Source organism: Globicephala melas, chromosome 1, assembly GCF_963455315.2.
Source record: "Globicephala melas chromosome 1, mGloMel1.2, whole genome shotgun sequence".
Taxonomy (NCBI): Eukaryota; Metazoa; Chordata; class Mammalia; order Artiodactyla; family Delphinidae; genus Globicephala; species Globicephala melas.
In genome coordinates, this window is record NC_083314.1 from 122340789 (window position 1) to 122360706 (window position 19918).

Here is a 19918-nt window from a genome sequence, read left to right on the forward strand (position 1 = left end):
ACCCTTAATTATTTTAAAAAAAGGAACCAAGTTTCCTCATTTGAGAAACAAAGTTCTGTATAATTATGTTATATTTTTCTGTGTTTATTTTTATTTATTGTCCCTTTAATTAAATAGGTAAACAAGTGTTCTTTCTCAGGTACCTATAATCCTATCTTAATCAAGTGATCAGATCATCTGACATCTCTTGATTTTGCCTTCTCAAGGTTAAATCTTGAATTCAGAAAAATAAAAATTTCACGATATATTTTACATCTAAATGTATCTTTGAAATTTCCTGGAGGAGAGGGATTGGGAGGCTGGAAAATAAAAAATCTATTCTTTCACCTCATAAAAAGAAAGGTATTAGAAATAATTAAGTTTATTTCATGTGCCCCATATTTCTTATTTACCAACACTACTGTGGGAGCTTTATAGAAAAATTTGGTAAATATTTCAGATCGACTCAGCCTTCCATAGCTTAAATTTGTATAGGTAAAATGTTAATATAAATATGTCCAAAATTGTATACTTTATGAGAAGGCCCTGGAGATTTGTCAATTCTCTTTGTTTCCCTCAGGGGAAATAATGGTTAAATTCTTATGAAATAATTATGCACTATGCTGTAATAGAGATTTGAACTCACTTCCATTCTGATATTATTTCAGTCTTGGTCATTACAATGGACTGAATGTTTCTGTCCCCCCACAAATTCATATGTTGAAATCCGAATCCCCAGTGTGATGGTATTAGTAAGTGGGGCCTTTAGGAGGTAATTAGGTCATAAGGGTACAGTCCTCATGAATGGGATTAGTGCCCTTATAAAAGGGACCCCAGAGAGCTCTCACCCTATTTTTGCCACGTTAGTGTAAAAGAAGTTAGAAGTCTGCAACACAGAAGAGGGCAGGCATCTTGATCTTAGACTTCCTAGCCTCTAGAACCGTGAGAAATACATTGTTGTTTAAGCCACTCAGTCTATGGTGTCAACTGAAAAAAAATGTACAACAGAAAAACTGCGAGTTGTGTTTATTCAGTGTCTCACTGAGGACTATAGCCCAGGAGACAGACTCTCAAATAGCTCTGAGAAACTGTTCTGAAGAGGTAACGGGGGAGGTCAGTATACATGTGATTGTGGTGAAGGGGGTATGTGCAACCCAGCACACATCTCTGTAGAAGGTTGCTGCTAGACATGAAGAACAGATATCTTAATTAATGGTTTTAGTGCTTTTCTAAGTATGGGAAGATGCAAGAATCCAGGTTCATAAAAAAATTTCTCCTGAAAATACCTATTTTTCCTGAAGGTCTGTTCTGTCAGTTTTCCCAGAGCATAGAATGCCTCATTCTGCCCTGAATTCCTTTCAGGCTGTGTTGAAGGTCAGTGACTGCAGGGGCTAATAGCTTAATTCTTAACAGAACTGGATGGTAAGTAACATTCTTTAGTTGGCAATGGTATTGTTGTAGCAGCCTGAACTAAAACGGTTATCTACAGATAGTTTCTGTTTTACTCTGATGCTAGCTTGAGGGCTCTGCCTATAGATTTACAGGCCAAAGTTTGTGCATTCAGGAACGGACAGTCTCAGAGCCTCATGGGAAGAATCAGGTGCTTTGAACTGTCAATAGAGACGTCAAAGAATAGTTTTGTGGGTACACATTTCCAAACTGACATAGCTTAGACACATTTCACACCATACCAGTGGACTGAGTCAGGATTTCTAGAACTCTTTTGTCTAGAAGCAGACAGTTCTTTTATTTTTTTTTAATCAATTTTGGTTCAACTTTCTATTATCTTATTTACTTTTAAATTTATTTAAATTTATTTTTTTTTGGCTGCGTTGGGTCTTTGTTGCTGTGCATGGGCTTTCTCTAGTTGCGGCCAGTGGGGGCTACTCTTCGTTGCAGTGCGCGGGCTTCTCACTGCGGTGGCTTCTCTTGTTGTGAAGCACAGGCTCTAGGCACGTGGGCTTCAGTAGTTGTGGCTTGCTGGCTCTAGAGCACAGGCTCAGTAGTTGTGGTGCATGGGCTTAGTTGCTCCATGGCATGTGGGATCTTCCCAGACCAGGGCTTGAAACTGTGTCCCTTGCATTGGCAGGCGGATTCTTAACCACTAGAAGCACACAGCTTCTTGAACGTAGTTTACTGATCCAAGATCCAACAGAGCAATTACAGAGAACTGAAGGGACCAATGAGGGAAATGTAATCATGGTTACTTGTTTGGAATATTGTTTATGCAGTTGTTATGTTCTATATTTATGGATATGTAAGGAAGCCCTTTTTAATTCTTAGGCTATCTCTAGTCTTCAATTTAGTAGATTCTGCTTTTGTAAACTGGAATTTTAAAATGGTATCTGATTCTCACTGTGTCCCCAGAATTTAGAAACATTTACTGAGTCTCCTTACATTTCATGGCAATATCAAAAGGAATCTTTACTCGTGTTTACCAGGATATAATTGAACAAATTGATTGTGTAACCAAAGCCATACCTGGAGTGTCATAATTGAGACCAATTCACATTTACTCATGTATGACAAACCCATTATTAAAAAAAACAAGTTGACTTTATACGTAGAGTCAGTGCCTACAAAGCTGCCCCAGTAAAACTGGAATGGTACCTGGCTTACAAGGTTCCAGTCTTACAGATGGTAAGGAAGGTCCCTTCTATAGTAAATTTTAGAGATGCTGAGGAAGAAATTTACCTAAAGTCTTAGGTACTACTGGAGAAATCTGGTAGAGAGTTTCTTGAGCTTGGTTCCAGAGGCTTTTAGAAGTCCAATTTCAGTGTCCTTATGAAAACTTTCATACAGAGGTTAATCCTGCAGCTTTAATAATTGTTCAGTATTGCACATCTCTGGATTTGCAAAGTAAATCTGAGGAGGCCTACATAGTTAACACCCTTACTGTACAAAGGTAATCAGGCCAAACCTAATGAAACCTGTCTTTTTGTATCAAGAGTAATCTTGGCAGATTATTTATGCTCACATGAAAAGAGACTGTCAAAACACATTGTCAAAGACTTGGAAATGTATAAAAGAAATTACTGAGTGTCCTTTTAGTGGACTGCTAGGTATTATCTCATGGATCCTCTGAAGAGGTATATACCTGTGATTGTCTATTGGCTGGCTAAACTGTTTTACAACTCTGTTAAAAGTTAAATTATAGAAAATGGAGAGTAATGAAAATGAGCCATGAACTACAAGTGGTTTCTCCTGTATAGAAAAGATGACCCCGGGACTTCCCAGGCTGTCCAGTGGTTAAGACTCTGTACTCCCAATGCAGAGGGCATGGGTTCGGTCCCTGGTCAGGGAAATAAGATCCTGCAAGCCGCACAGTGTGGCCTAAAAAAAAAAGAGAAGATGACCCCCTCTTTAGGTTTTTTGCCCTGCCAGTTTTACATCTATTAGCAAATTCTTTTAAGCGTTTCTAACTGCCGATATGTCTGTTCTTCAAATTCTCCCTTATACTAGTTTTAACATCTTGTTAGTTCTCTCATTCATTCGTTATATGAAACCTTAAAAAAAAAAAAAAACCTGTTGCCTATAGAGTTCAATCTTCAATCTCCAAAGAACTTTTGTATTATCTGGTTACAGGGTATATATTCAAATCAATGGGTGTCATTCTAGAAGCCATGTAAACAGCTTTTTTTTTTTTTTTTTAATTCAGAGGAGTCTTGGAATAAACTCTTCTCCCTATATGCAAATTGATGACTCTGGTAGATTCCTTAAACATTCAATAAACTTGCCATAAACATACCAGATCTTTTATAAAATTATGTCTTTTCCAGGAACCATCAAGTCACAGATGTAGGCAACTAACAATCATGTTTGTAGTCTGACTCTACCTATCCTCCTGGCTGTAATGGCCCTTGCCAGTCAGCTTTTATAAGTGGCGGGAAATCTAATATATTAGGTCTTATTCTATCACGGGATCAAAGAAGCAGAGGAAGAAGCTAGGCTATAGAACAAGAAAGAATGAAACATGACAGGGAAAATAGATAGAAAGGTACTATTTCATGGGCTCCTAAAGACTATTTGGGTTCTAGATCCTTCCTAAAACTGACTCTGTTCCAGCCTTCAGATCCATGAGGCACTTCAATATACTTAAAATATATTTGTCCATATTTTGCTTAAGTAGCTTAAGTTCATTTGTGTTACTTGTGACTAAAAGCTCTTAATTGATAGTTATATAATTGCTTAATACTTATCAAAGGTACTTTAATATTCTCATTATGTGGCTTTGGAATACAGTTACATGTCTAGAAGCTTTATATTTACAATATGTAGGTGAATTTTTGAACTTGTGTAAATTCAAATTTGCATTTGGAATGTATATATTCCATTTAACTTGTAATTTCTATGTAATATCCAATTTATTTAGAAATCTCCTACCAATCTTGAGCTGTACCATTAAAACACAGTTTCATAATTGAGCATGAAAAAGCCATTTAAACTTTCTTGGTAAAAGATTAGATTTTTATTTTCATAATTTAGTGAGGTGTAAGAGGAAATGGATTTGGTTTTTGTCCCCAGTCCCTGGGTGAGCCTGTAAGTGAAAGTGGGGTCTGGCTGCTCGCCCCTCAAAAGCTAATAAAGAGGCAAGGTTGGTGGAAAAGAAAGTTTGCTTTATTTTGGATGCCGGCAACGGGGGGCGGGGGCAGGGGAGGAAGGGCAGATGCCTGTCCAAAGGCTGGCTCCCCCCGCAGCCTGACAGTCAGGAGGCAAGAGCTTTTATACAGAGGGAGGGGGCTACATGCAGAAATGGCATAGTCAGCTCTGACAGTCATCTTGAAATTGGTCATGTAGTGGTCTGACCAGTGTCATCCTGATTGTTTTAAGTACAGTTAATCTTCAGTTCCAGGGTCAGTTTGTTCCCATTTCCTTGAGGCCAGTTCTCAGAATTGTAGCAGCTTATGTCATGGCTACAGTCTGGTCATCATGTAGTTAACTTCTTCCACCTGGTGGGGCTTTCAGTGTCTGTAAGACAGCTCACACGATATGGCTCAGAATATTATCTATAGCCCTTGAGGAGGAGCTAAAGGTCCTTGACTTTGCTTACTGACTAAACTATATTGTTTTGTCCTGTTTGACTTTTCTTTGCTTCTGCATTTTCTCACTTCTCTGATTAAACTTATTCTTTGGCTAAAGTTTTTCCACAGACAAAAGGCAGGTGAAGGACATGGGGTTGGGGAAGAAAGATCATAGGGTCCTGCTCTGTTTCAAGCTCATCCAGTCCTTGGAATTTCCTGAGCAACAGGAGTATCTTTTATTATTTTTAAAAAATAAATTTTAGGGACTTCCCTGGTGGCGCAGTGGTTAAGAATCCACCTGCCAATGCAGGGGACACGGGTTGAAGCCCTGGTCCAGGAAGATCCCACATGCTGTAGAGCAACTAAGCCCATGCACCACAACTACTGAGCCTGCGCTCTAGAGCCTGCAAGCCACAACTACTGAGCCCACACGCCACAACTGCTGAAGCCTGTGCTCCTAGAAGCCCGTGCTCCACAACAAGAGAAGGCACTACAATAAGAAGCTGGCGCAGCACAACAAAGAGTAGCCCCCGACCGCCACAACGAGAGCGCAGCAACAAAGACCCAACGCAGCCAAAAAATAAATGAATAAATAAATAAATAAATAATAAAATAAAAATTTTAAAAATTTACTTATTTGGCTGCACCAGGTCTTAGTTGCAGCGCACAGGATCTTCATTGCAGCGTGTGGGATCTTTAGTTGCAGTGTGTGGGATTTTTTTTGTGCCATGTGGGATCAAGTTCCCTGACCAGGGATCGAACCCAGGCCTGCACTGGGAGCGTGGAGTCTTAACTGCTGGACAACCAGGGAAGTCCCTCTTTTATTATTCATAATGAGCCCCTTTCAAAAGATCATAGTAGACTTTGTGCTAATGAGGTGACTTAGGGTGGAGCCCCTAAAGAGGCTCAGGTTGGGGCCAATCACCAGAAAGACCAAGTAATTAGAGGGTAGTGTTGTGGTCTAAACTGCCCCAAACCCCCGCCCCAAATTCATATGTTGAAGCCCTAACCATTCCCATGTGACCATGTTTGAAGATAGGGACTTAAGAGAAGTAATTGAATTAAATGAGGTCATAAGGGTATGGCTCTAATCTAAAAAAACTGGTGTCTTTGTAAGAAGAAGAGACACCAGAGCTCACTCTCTCCCTATGCATGCGCACAGACAAGAGGCCATGTGAGAACAGAGTGAGAATGTAGCTGTCTACGAGCCAGGATGAGAGGCCTCACCAGAAACCAACCCAGATGGTACCTTGATCTTGGGACTTCTAGCCTCCAGAACTATGAAAAAATAAATGTCTGTTGTTTAAGCCACCCAGTTTGTGGCATTTTCTTATGGCAACCTTAGCTGACTAATGCAGGTGGGAACTTCAACCCCACCCTTGACATCTGGGCAGGAGAGGGAGGCTGTAAATTCTCTACCGAAACTTGAACGATGAGATTCAGGAGTTTCCAGATTAGTGAACACACTGAGGTACTGGGAGGGTGGTACATTGGGAGAAGTTATGAAAGCTCGGTGTCTCTCCTTATACCTTGCCCTTTGCACCTCCTCCTTTGTAATAAACCAGTAAATGTATTTTACCTGAGTTCTGTGAGCCATTCTAGCAAATTATCAAACCCAAGGGCAAGGTCATGGGAATACCTGAATTTGTAGCCAAAGTGGTCAGAAGTGTGGGTAGCCTGGGGATCCAGGACTTATAGTGGTGTTTCTGAAGTGAGATACCACTTCAGACGGAGTGGGCGGAGCCCTTACACCTGTGGAGTCTGATGCTAACTATTCTGAGTTACTGTCAGAATAGGATTGAACTATGGATTCCCAGTTGGTATCAGAATTGGAAAATCATAAGTGATGTCAGAAACACCATTTAGTATAACATATTGAGCAGTATTTGATGTTTAGAATTACAAAGAAATAGTAAATTTACATTTGGTTCTTTCATTATTTCATACTGATATTTTCTGAAGTATCTAATAATGCAATCTAATGAACAAATGGACAGGTAACTATGCAGTTCAAAATCAAAACATGAATTTTTTTCTATCACAGTAAATAAACCAAGTACACACTATTGCATGAAAAGAATACAGATACACAAATTGAACAGATACACAACACTGAACAATTTTAGTTAAGTTTATTTTTAGAATATATATGCACGGAATGAGACTGTACAGTGGACCAAAGGTTAACCAGAGACCAACAGAGTCATATAAAAATAATTTAAGGGAAATTTTATTGATTTATTTTAAATAAGGCAAGTGAAATGTGGGCTCAGAATTAAACAAGATTTTCAAGTAACTTTTGGTCATTGTATAAAGGGAGAATATGAACATCAAATTTTTGGTTATTACTGTACAAAATGGAAAACAAATGCTTTCCAAATTGCAGTAAAATTAACTCCTCTAACACAAATACCACTAAGTCTACAAAGTCACTGGCAAGTTATTTAAATCCCAGAATATTTTCTCAATGTAAATTTTGGAACATTCTGAATACTTTTATAAACCCTCCTTCCTGTCATTGGGAAAACACTGAAATTCCAAGAAATTTCTGTTACTTTAATTATAAGAGGTCAAAACAACAAGCCAAATGTATCTTTCTAGGTTAATGTGATTCAGGTACAGTGGCACTAAAGGACAACACATAATTTTAATAAAACCAAATCTATTATAGAAAAGGCAAGTCATAAAGCTAAACAAAAATAGGAAACTACTATTAGCATCAGTTGCATAGGTTTAGTATAAGAGTACTTATTTTAAAATTTTTACTGGAAAAAACCTTAAAGCCCACTCTTTCTCTTTCCTGGAGTTTAAGTAGTAGATCATGTTCTAAATACTCAACAATTACTAACATGGTGATCTGGTTAATTTTTATACCTGCCAATGTGTTCACGGGCTATAATAATCCTTTGAATTTGTGCTGTACCTTCATAAATCTGCAAAAAATAAGAAAATACATGTAGGTTAAATATCTTCCGTATGTAAACAGCCAGTATTTTGGACAGTACCCTAAGCTCCACTGCAATACCAAACTGAATCAAACCATATATAAGGTCTGTAGTCTACAGTGATTCTGAAACTTGATTTTCTGAACCCCATGAAAATACATAAATTCTCTAAAGATTAGTTAACATTATTATAAAAACTCATTTACCAAAATTTTGGAGGACAGTCTTAAAACATCAAAAAAAAAGGATATTAACATTTCAAAAAGTGTTTGGGAAATCTAAGTTCAATGTTGCTAAAATATTTTAACCAACTTTTTTGAACTGTTTTTAGCTAGTTGTCGACTTCAGTCATTTTCTGTTCTCACTCTTAAACCTGATTTCTATCTCTTGTTGCCTAAGGAACACAGTTGCTAAAGAAAAAGATGATGGAAGGATTTGTTTTTGTTCATTTAGGTAGCCCTAGTAGCCAGCCCTCACTTCCAGTTTAAACTTCTAACCATTTATTAGTTCAGATGGCAGAGAAAAGCTAAAACGTAATAATTACAAGCTCCAGGGAAGGGAGAGTATTACCAGATAAACCCGTAACTTTGGATAAGGCACAAATTCTGGTTCTCAGTTTTTTCAAGTTTAAATTGAGGGGCTGCACTGTCTAAATTTCTTTCTCTAACATTCTATGATTCTACCTCTGGATTTCAAATGACTGGATTTGTCAAATAATTTGCTGGGGGTTGAGGAAAGCAAGGGAAGAGATATTGAGAATCATGGCTTATAATTACTTAAACTACATGTGGACATGAGCATTTATACCTTATTCACTAAATTACTCCTATCTCTAAGTTTTTCTAACCATCAATTTAATTTATAAGACAGAGTCATCTATATCACTTTCTCCTCATGTTGTTTTTTTTTTTTTTTTTTTTGCGGTACGCGGGCCTCTCACTGTTGTGGCCTCTCCCGTTGCGGAGCACAGGCTCCGGACGCGCAGGCTCCGCGGCATGTGGGATCTTCCCGGACCGGGGCACGAACCCGCGTCCCCTGCATCGGCAGGCGGACTCTCAACCACTGCGCCACCAGGGAAGCCCCTCATGTTGTTTTTTTTATCTCCCAAATATGACTTCAAGAGTTGTCAGGTAAGATTCAAAATAAAATAACTTAATTAATTTAAATGATACACATACTTTTAGGAGAGCAAAGAGTGAGTTACAATTAGCTAGGATGTTAAGAATCAAAGAAGGCTGATCCAGACATCCTGTACATGTCTGCACCATTTACTCTGTTAGCCTGTTCTCTCTCAAGGAATACACTTCAATGTAACATTCTTCCTTGTGTTAATTAGTTCCAAAAATTTAGGCTCACAGCCATTTATTATAATGATTTATTATTACCTGTGACATAAAAATCTATAAACAATCAGAAATCTACTATGTCATTTATGAATATTATGTTCCTTAAAAATAAATAAAAATCATTTTTAACATTACCTGATAGATCTTGGCATCCCTCATTAGTTTTTCTACAGGATATTCTGTATTATATCCGTTGCCTCCGAAAATCTGAACAGCATCAGTAGCTACCTGATTTGCAATATCTCCAGCATATGCCTTTGCAATAGAGGCAAAATAGGTATTTCGGCGACCAGAATCAACCTCCCAAGCTGCTCTCTGGTAACTCAATCTAGCTAGTTCAACTTTCATTGCCATGTCAGCCAGCAAAAATGATATTCCTTGGTGCTAGAATTAAACAGAAAAAAGTTTAAGGATATTTATTGACTAAAAGTTTTTTCCCTGGAACTTTTTTTTTAACTTTTAAAACTAATTTTAGACTTAAAAAGTTACATTCTGCTTCCTCCAGTGGTAACATATTACAAAACCATAGTATAATAAACATTGGTAAAATGTTGTCAGCTAAACTATATACTTTATTCAAATTTGGCCAAGTTTTCCACCAATGTCCTTTTTCTGTTGAAAGATCCCATCCAGGATTCCAACTGAATTAAACTGCTATTTCTTCCTAGTCTTTCCTTCTCTTTCATGACCATGGTGTACTTTTGAATAATACTGATTGGTTATTTTTTTGTAGAATGTCCCTCAATTTGGGTTTGCCTGATGTTTTCTCAGGAGTGGAATGAGGTTATAATTTTTGACAAAAATACCACAAAAATTATATGGATCCTTCAGAGTATCTCCTGGGACTTTTTAAAGAAAATTGCCATAGATAGTGAAAAATAATGTGGCACTGTATCAGGTGCTGATGGGAAAGTGACAAAGACAAATAAAAGATGTTTCTTATCCTCTACAGGTTCATAATTAAATAGGAGACTTAGACAAATACTTTCAAGAGGAGACAGTAAGTTTTCTATGAGTTATATGGCCAAGATATGTTATAAGATGGAAATACGTTCACCATACCTTGATATGTGAAAATTTCAAATATGTAGTATGCTTACAGCTTTGGAAAAATATATTCATGACCCCAAAAGAGCAGAACACACATTCTGTTAAAGAGCACATGGAACATTCTGCAGGATAGATAACATGTTAGGCCACCAAAAAAAGTCTCAATAAGTGTAACAGGGTTGAAATCATGTCAAACATCTTTTTTGACCACAACGGTAGAGACTATAAATCAACTACAAAAACAAAAAACTCCTGCAAAAAACACAAACATGTGGAATCTAAACAACATGCTACTAAAAAACCCAATGGTTCACTGAAGAAATCAAAGAGGAAATTTAAAAATACCTGGAGACAAATGAAAATGGAAGCACAATGTTCTAAAATCTATGGGACATAACAAAGGCAGTTCTAAGAAGTTTATAGCAATATAGGCCTTCCTCAAGAAACAAGAAAAATCTCAAATAGACAATTAACCTTACACATAAAGAAACTTAAAAAGAAAAATAAGTCCAAAGTTAATAGAACAAAGGAAATAATACAGCTCAGAGTGGAAATAAATGAAATCAAGACAAAAAAATACAAAAGAGATCAATGAAACTAAGAGCTGATTCTTTGAAAAGATTAAAAAAAATGATAAATCTTTAGCCAGACTCATAAAAAAAAGACAGGACCCAAACAAATAAAATCAGAAACAAAGGAGGACAAGATGCAACCAATATCACAGACACACAAAATATCATGAGAGATTACTACAAAAATTACATGCCAACAAATTAGACAACCTAGAAGAAATGGGTAAATTCATTTAGACATACAACCTAAGAAGACTAAATAAGGAAGAAAAAGAAATTTGAACAGACCAATTACTAGTAGTGAAATTGAATCAGTAATGAAAAATTCCCAAGAAATGAAAGTCCAGGACCAGACAGCTTCACAGGTGAATTCTACCAGACATTTAACAAAGACTTAACACCTATCCTTCTCAAACTATTCCAAAAAATTGAGAAAGGAATGCTCCCAAACTCACTCTACAAAGACAGCATTACTCTGATACCAAAACCAAATCACTACCAAAAACAAAAAGTAAAAATACATAAAAATAACAGGCCAATATCCCAGATGAACATAGATGCTAAAATCCTCAACAAATAATAGCAAACCAAATTCATTAATATCTTAAAAAGATCATATACCATGAGATCAAAAGGGATTTACCCCAGGGATGCAAGCATGGTTAAATAGCCGCAAGTCAGTCAACGTGATAAACCACATTAACGAAATGAAGGATAAAAACCATATAAACATTTCAATAGATGCAGAAAAAGCTTTTGACAAAATTCAACACCCATTTATGATAAAAACACTCAACTAAGTGTGTGCAAAGGGAACATACCTCAACATAATTAAGGACATAAATGACAAAAACCACAGCTAACATCACACTCAATGGCAAAAAGCTGAAAGCATTTCCTCAAAGATCAGGAACAAGATAAGGATGCCCACTCCCACCACTTTTATTCAACATAGAATTGGGAGTCCTATCCACAACAATCAGACAAGAAAAAGAGGTAAAAAGCATCCACACTAGAAAGGAAGAAGTAAAACTGTCACTGTTTGCAGATGATGATATAGAAAACCCTATAGACTCCACAAAAAAGCTATCAGAATGCTGTAGCATTTTCATACACTAATAATGATCTGTCAGAGAAAAGAAAACGATCCCATTTACAACTGCATCAAAAAGAACACCTAGGAATAAAAGTAATCAAGGAGGTAAAAGACCTGTACTCTGAAAACTGTGAGACACTGATGAAAGAAACAAAAGATGATACAAATAGAGAGTCCATGCTAATGGATTGGAAGAATTAATATTGTTAAAATACCCATACTATCCAAAGCAATCTACAGATTCATAACAATATGAATATCAAAATACCAACAGAATTTTTCACAGAACTAGAACAAATAATCCTATAATTTGTATGGAACCAAAAAGATGCTGAATAACCAAAGAAATCTTGAGAAAGAACAAAGCTGGAGGTATCATGCTTCCTGATTTCAAATTATACTACAAAGCCATAGGAATCAAAACAGTATGATACTGGCACAAAAACAGACACATAGATCAATGGAACAGAATAGAAAGCCCAGAAATAAATGCACACTTATACAATCCATTAATCTTCAACAAAGAAGGTAAGAATATACAATGGGGAAAAGACAGCCAGTTTAAAAAAAAGACAAAACACAAAACTGGACCATTTCTTTACACCATATACAAAAATAAACTCAAAATGGATTAAAGAATTAAAAGTAAGACCAAAAACCATAGAACTACTAGAAGGAAACAGAGGCAGTATGCTTTTTTACATTGGTCTTATCAATATTTTTTGGATCTGTCTCCTCAGGCAAGGGCAACAAAAGCAAAAATAAACAAATGGGAGTAGATAAAAGTAAAAACTGAAAAGCTTTTGCACAGTGAAGGAAATCATCAACAAAATGAAAAAGCAACCTACTGAATGGGAGAAGATATTTGTAAATGATATATTTGATAAGGGTTAATATCCAAATTACATTAAAAAATGCAACTTATCAAAAAAAGAAATCCAATAAAAAATGGGCAGAGGACTTGATTAGATATTTTTCCAAAAACACAAAGATGGCCAGTAGACACATGAAAAGATGCTCAAAGTCACTAATCATCAGGAAAATGCAAATCAAAACCACAATGAAATATTGCCTCACACCTGTCAGAAAGGCTGTTATCAAAAAGACAACCAATAACAAGTGTTGGCAACAATGTGGAGAAAATGAAACCCTCGTGTACTGCTGGTGGGAATGTAAATTGGTGCAGCCACTATGGAAAACAGTATATAGGTTCCTCAAAAAATTAAAAATAGTACTATCATATGATCCAGCAATTCCACTTCTGGGTTTACCTGAAGAAAAGAAAAACACTAATTCAAAAAGATATATGCACTCCCATGTTATATAAATAAATAAGTCATAGGGATGTTATATACAGCATAAGGAATATAGTCAATAATACTACAGTAATTTAGTATGTTGAAAGATGGTTACTAGACTTATAGTGGTGATCATTTCTTTTTTATTTTTCTTTTGTGGTACGCGGGCCTCTCACTGTTGCGGCCTCTCCCGCAGCGGAGCACAGGCTCCGGTCGTGCAGGCCCAGTGGCCATGGCTCACGGGCCCAGCCGCTCCGTGGCATGTGGGATCCTCCCGGACCGGGACATGAACCCGTGTCCCCTGAATTGGCAGGCGGACTCTCAACCACTGTGCCACCAGGGAAGCCCAGATGATCATTTCTTAATGTGTTTGCCTGTCAATCACTATGTTGTACACCTGAAACCAATATATTATATGTCAACTATACATCAATTAAAAAAACACAGACACATGCACTATATATATATATATATATATTTTTTTTTTTGGATAAAGGGAATATAGAGCAAAATTTAAAAAATCACAGTAATTTTCTCTGGACAATGGGATTATGAATAACTTTTCTTACTTAATTTTACTTATATTGTATCACATAAATTATTCTACAATGGACGTGGAATGGAACATATCCTTTAATATACATTCAAAGAAGTCATAAAGACATTCAGAAACAAGAATACTAAGATTATTAGAAAGGTGCTTTGTGTACTATGCAACACCAAAATGGGTTTTGAAGACCGATTGGTTATAACAAAGACCCCACACATTCTATGACTGTGTACAAACTAATAGGAACTAAAGGTCACAAAAAATAAAAGAAAAAACTGAGGTGTTCAATTTCATATATTTACTCTATTTAGTACTTTAGAACGTGACAAGTTGCTTGAGACTGGTGTGGTAATTAAGTCTTAGAGGAGGCATTATTAACCAATGTGAATAATTCCTATGTAGGATAAAGAAAGTAATATCTTCCCTTATTACTATCTGCCTGAATTGTGTCCATTCTTCTAAGTCAATGATTCTTTCAGTTTTTTGTTTTTGGTTTCATTTTTGAATAGGTAATACAACTACCAGGTCAAAGTTCAAATTTTCTTCCTACTTGTATCATCCCTGCCCTTCCTCACCCCATTTAATTCCCCCTCCTGGAGGTAATCAGGTTAACAGTTTGTTTTTCATCCTCTCAGAGATATTATATACCCACGTAAGCAAATACATCTATTGTCTATCCCTCATTTTTTTCCCGCCCCCCCCACTGTCTCTCCATTTTTTACACATATGGTAGCCTACCATGTTGATGGGTTTTCATTTTGCTTTTCTTACTTATCAATAAATCTAAGCACTGTATATATCAATACATAGAGAACTTCTTTATTCTTTTTTAGAACTGCAGGATATTCCACTGTATTGATGATCAAAATCTTGGCTGTTTCTACTATTAGGCTGTTTCCACACAATGCTGAAATAAACAACCTATAAATATGTCATGATGCACATAATGGGAATATATCTGAAAGATAAATATTATATGAAATATAGCTGAAGGATAACCATTGCAATGGGGGCCCAAAGGTAGGTACTTTAGATATATATTGCCAAAATGTGGTTCATAAAAGTTATACCAATTTATATTCCCATTGGCATTAGGCAGAATCACTTATTTCAATACAGCCTCAGCAACCTGGTATAACATGCCCATGCTTCTCTTGAAAGATTTTGATTTAAAAATCTAGGGTGGTACCCAGTTTACGTTTTTAATTAATACTCCCAAAGAGTCTCATTCACTTCCATTTCAGCCCATGCTTTGAGAAACTCTGTTGTAAATCCAGCTCAGATTCCCTGTAATGCATCTAGCCCAAGACAGTCTCTCTCCTTTTGGTTTTGTAACCCTGTCTGTAGCTCTCATTTTGGGACTTAATGTTATACTGCTCTATATTATTTCTTAATATTTCTTTTCTGATATGTATCTTATCTCCAAAGTCAAAGGCTCCTGAGGGCAGAGGCTATATCAAACTTCTTTTATATCTCTGGAAATAGCACATGTAGAGTGTGCAAAGAGGACAAACTCTTTAATAAGTGACTACTTGGGTTCACATCTTTTTTTCTTTTCTTAAACATCATTATTGGAATATAATTGCTTCACAATGGTGTGTTAGTTTCTGCTTTATAAAAAAGTGAACCAGTTACACATATGTCCCCATATCTCCTCCCTCTTGCATCTCCCTCCCACCCCCCACCCCTCTAGGGGGTCAAAAAGCAACAAGCTGATCTCCCTGTGCTATGCAGCTGCTTCCCACTAGCTATCTATTTTACATTTGGTAGTATATATTAATGATGCCACTCTCTCACTTCCTCCCAGCTTACCCTTCCCCCTACCCTGTGTCCTCAAGTCCATTCTCTACACCTGCATCTTTATTTCTGTCCTGCCCCTAGATTCTTCAGAACCATTAATTTTATATATTCCATATATATGTGTTAGCATACGGTATTTGTTTTTCTTTCTGACTTACTTCACTCTGTATGACAGACTCTAGGTCCATCCACCTCACTAAGAATAACTCAAGTACGAATTTTAAGATGTTTTGTTCTAGTTCTGTAAAAAATTCCACTGGTAATTTGTTAGGGATTGCACTGAATTTGTAGATTGCTTTGGGCAGTAGAGTCATTTTCACAATGTTGATTCTTCCAATCCAATAACATGGTATATCTCTCCATCTGTTTGTATCATCTTTAATTTCTTTCATCAGTGTCTTATAATTTTCTGCATACAGGTTTTTCGTCTCCTTAGGTAGCTTTATTCCTAGGTATTTTATTCCTTTTGTTGCAATGGTAAATGGGAGTGTTTCCTTAATTTCTCTTTCAGATTTTACATCATTAGTGTATAGGAATACAAGAGATTTCTGTGTATTAATTTGTATCCTGCTACTTTACCAAATTCATTGATTAGCTCTAGTAGTTTTCTGGTAGCATCTTTAGGATTCTCTGTGTATAGAATCATGTCATCTGCAAACAGTGACAGCTTTACTTCTTTTCTGATTTGTATTCCTTTTATTTCTTTTTCTTTTCTGATTGCTGTGGCTAAAACTTCCAAAACTATGTTGAATAAGAGTGCTGAGAGTGGGAAACCGTGTCTTGTTCCTGATCTTAGTGGAAATGGTTTCAGTTTTTTAACATTGAGAACGATGTTGGCTATGGGTTTGTCATATGTGGCCTTTATTATGTTGAGGTAAGTTCCCTCTATGCCTACTTTCTGGAGGGTTTTTAAGATAAATGGGTATTGAATTTTGTCAAAAGCTTTTTCTGCATCTGTTGAGATGATCATATGGTTTTTCTCCTTCAATTTGTTAATATGGTGTATCACATTGATTGATTTGCATATATTGAAGAATCCTTGCATTCCTGGGATAAACCCCACTTGATCATGGTGTATGATCCTTTTAATTTGCTGTTGGATTCTGTTTACTAGTATTTTGTTGAGGATTTTTGCACCTATGTTCATCAGTGATATTGGCCTGTAGTTTTCTTTCTTTGTGACATCTTTGTCTGGTTTTGGTATCAGGGTGATGGTGGTCTCGTAGAATGAGTTTCAGAATGTTCCTCCCTCTGCTATATTTTGGAAGAGTTTGAGAAGGACAGGTGTTAGCTCTTCTCTAAATGTTTGACAGAATTTGCCTGTGAATCTGTCTGGTCCTGGGCTTTGGTTGTTGGAAAGTTTTTAATCACAATTTCAATTTTAGTGCTTGTGATTGGTCTGTTTATATTTTCTATTTCTTCCTGCTTCAGTCTCAGAAGGTTGTGCTTTTCTAAGAATTTGTCCATTTCTTCCAGGTTGTCCATTTTATTGTAATACAGCTGCTTGTAGTAATCTCTCATGATCCTTTGTATTTCTGCAGTGTCAGTAGTTACTTCTCCTTTTTCATTTCTTATTCTATTGATGACTCTTTCCCCTTTTTTTCTTGATGAGTCTGGCTAATGGCTTATCAATTTTGTTTATTTTCTCCAAGAACCAGCTTTTAGTTTTACTGATCTTTGCTACTATTTCCTTCATTTATTTTTCATTTATTTCTGAACTGATCTTTATGAGTTCTTTCCTTCTATTAACTTTGGGTTTTTTTAATTCTTCTTTCTCTAATTGCTTTAGGTGTAAGGTTAGGTTGTTTATTTGAGATGTTTCTTGAGGTAGGAGTGTATTGCTATAAACTTCCCTCTTAGAACTGCTTTTGCTGCATCCCATAGGTTTTGGGTAGTTGTGTTTTCATTGTCATTTGTCTCTAGGTATTTTTTGATTTCTTATCTGATTTCTTCAGTGATCTCTTGGTTATTAAATAGTGTATTGTTTAGCCTCCATGTATTTGTATTTTTTACAGATTTTTTCCCATGATTCATATCTAATCTCATAGCATTGTGGCAGGAAAAGATACCTGATATGATTTCAATTTTCTTAAATTTACCAAGGCTTGATTTGTGACCCAAGATATGATCTATCCTGGAGAATGTTCCATGAGTACGTGAGAAGAAAGTATATTCTGTTATTTTTGGATGGAATGTCTTATAAATATCAGTTAAGTCCATCTTTAAATGTATCATTTAAAGCTTGTGTTTTCTTATTTATTTTCATTTTGGATGATCTGTCCATTGGTTAAAGTGGCGTGTTCAATTCCCCTACTATTATTGTGTTACTGTCAATTTCCCCTTTTATGGTTGTTAGCATTTGTGTTATGTATTGAGATGCTTCTATGTTGGGTGCATAAATATTTACAATTGTTATATTTTATTCTTGGATTGGTCCCTTGATCATTATGTAGTGTCTTTGTCTCTTGTAATAGTCTTTATTTTAAAGTCTATTTCGTCTGATATGAGAATTGCTACTGCAGCTTTCTTTTGATTTCCATTTGCATGGAATATCTTTTTCCATCCCCTCACTTTCAGTCCATATGTATCCCTAGGTCTGAAGTGGGTCTCTTGTATACAGCATATTTTAATGGGTCTTGTTTTTGTATCCATTCAGCCAGTCTATGTCTTTTGCTTGAAGCATTTAATCCATTTACATTTAAGGTAATTATCGATATGTTCCTATTACCATTTTCTTAATTGTTTTGGGTTTGTTAGTGTAGCTCTTTTCCTTCTCTTGTGTCTCCTGCCTAGAGAAGTTCCTTTAGCATTTGTTGTAAAGCTGGTTTGGTGGTGCTGAATTCTCTTAGCTCTTGCTTGTCTATAAAGGTTTTAATTTCTCTGTCGAATCTGAATGAGATCCTTCCTGGGTAGAGTAATCTTGGTTTTAGGTTTTTCCCTTTCATCACTTTAAATATGTCCTGCCACTCCCTTCTGGCTTGGAGAGTTTCTGCTGAAAGATCAGCTGTTAACCTTATGAGGATTCCCTTGTATTTTATTTGTTGCTTTTCCCTTGCGGCTTTTAATATTTTTTGTTTGTATTTGATTTTTTTTTTCCTGGTACGCGGGCCTCTCACTGCTGTGGCCTCTCCTGTTGCGGAGCACAGGCTCCGGACGCGCAGGCTCAGCGGTCATGGCTCACGGGCCCAGCCGCTCCGCGGCATGTGGGATCTTCCTGGACTGGGCCACGAACCTGTGACCCCTGCATTGGCAGGCGGACTCCCAACCACTGCGCCACCAGGGAAGCCGTTTGTATTTGATTTTTGATAGTTTGATTAATATGTGTCTTGGTGTGTTTCTTCTTGGATTTTCCTATATGGGACTCTCTGTGCTTTCTGGGCTTGATTAACTATTTCCTTTCCCATATTAGGGAAGTTTTCAACTATAATCTCTTCAAATATCTTCCCAGTCCCGTTCTTTTTCTCTTCTTCTTCTGGGACCCCTATAATTCAAATGTTGGTGCATTTAATGTTGTCCCAGAGGTCTCTAAGACTATCCTAAATTCTTTTCATTTTTTTCTCTTTATTCTGCTCTGCAGTAGGTATTTCCACTATTTTATCTTCCAGGTCACTTATCCGTTCTTCTGCCTCAGTTATTCTGCTCTTGATTCCTTCTAGAGAAATTTTAATTTCATTTATTGTGTTGTTCATCACTGTTTGTTTGCTCTTTAGTTCTTCTAGGTCCTTGTTAAACGTTTCTTGTTTTCTCTCCATTCTATTTCCAAGATTTTGGATCATCTTTACTATTATTACTCTGAATTCTTTTTCAGGTAGACTGCCTATTTCCTCATTGTTTGGTCTGGTGGGTTTTTGCCTTGCTCTTTCATCTGCTGTGTGTTTCTCTGTCTTCTCATTTTGCTTAACTTACTGTGTTTGGGGTCTCCTTTTCACAGGCTGTAGGTTCGTAGTTCCTGTTGTTTGTGGTGTCTGCCCCCAGTGGCTAAGTCTGGTTCAGTGGGTTGTGTAGGCTTCCTTGTGGAGGGGACTGGTGCCTGTGTTCTGGAGGATGAGGCTGGATCTTGTCTTTCTGGTAGGCAGGACCGCATCCGGTGTGTGTTTTGGGGTGTCTGTGACTTTATTATGATTTTAGGCAGCATCTCTGCTAATGGGTGGGGTTGTGTTCCTGTCTTGTAGTTGTTTGGCATAGGGTGTCCAGCACTGCAGCTTGCTGGTTGTTAAGTGGAGCTGGGCCTTAGCGTTGAGATGGAGATCTCTGGGAGAGC

At 36.9% G+C, this 19918-nt stretch overlaps 1 protein-coding gene across 3 annotated transcripts in view; it reads right to left on the reverse strand.

The window, feature by feature from the left end:
- Positions 1–7212: 7212 nt before the first annotated feature.
- ACADM (acyl-CoA dehydrogenase medium chain) overlaps positions 7213–19918 on the reverse strand; it is a 47917-nt gene continuing 35211 nt past the window's right edge. For all 3 annotated transcript variants that reach the window (XM_030865968.2, XM_030865970.3, XM_060304185.2), the window contains 2 exons: positions 9427–9675; positions 7213–7933 (listed from right to left, as the gene is read on the reverse strand). In XM_030865968.2, the coding sequence (XP_030721828.1) occupies positions 7862–7933; positions 9427–9675 (321 nt within the window). In that variant the 3' untranslated portion in view covers positions 7213–7861. The remainder of the gene's footprint in view (positions 7934–9426; positions 9676–19918) is intronic.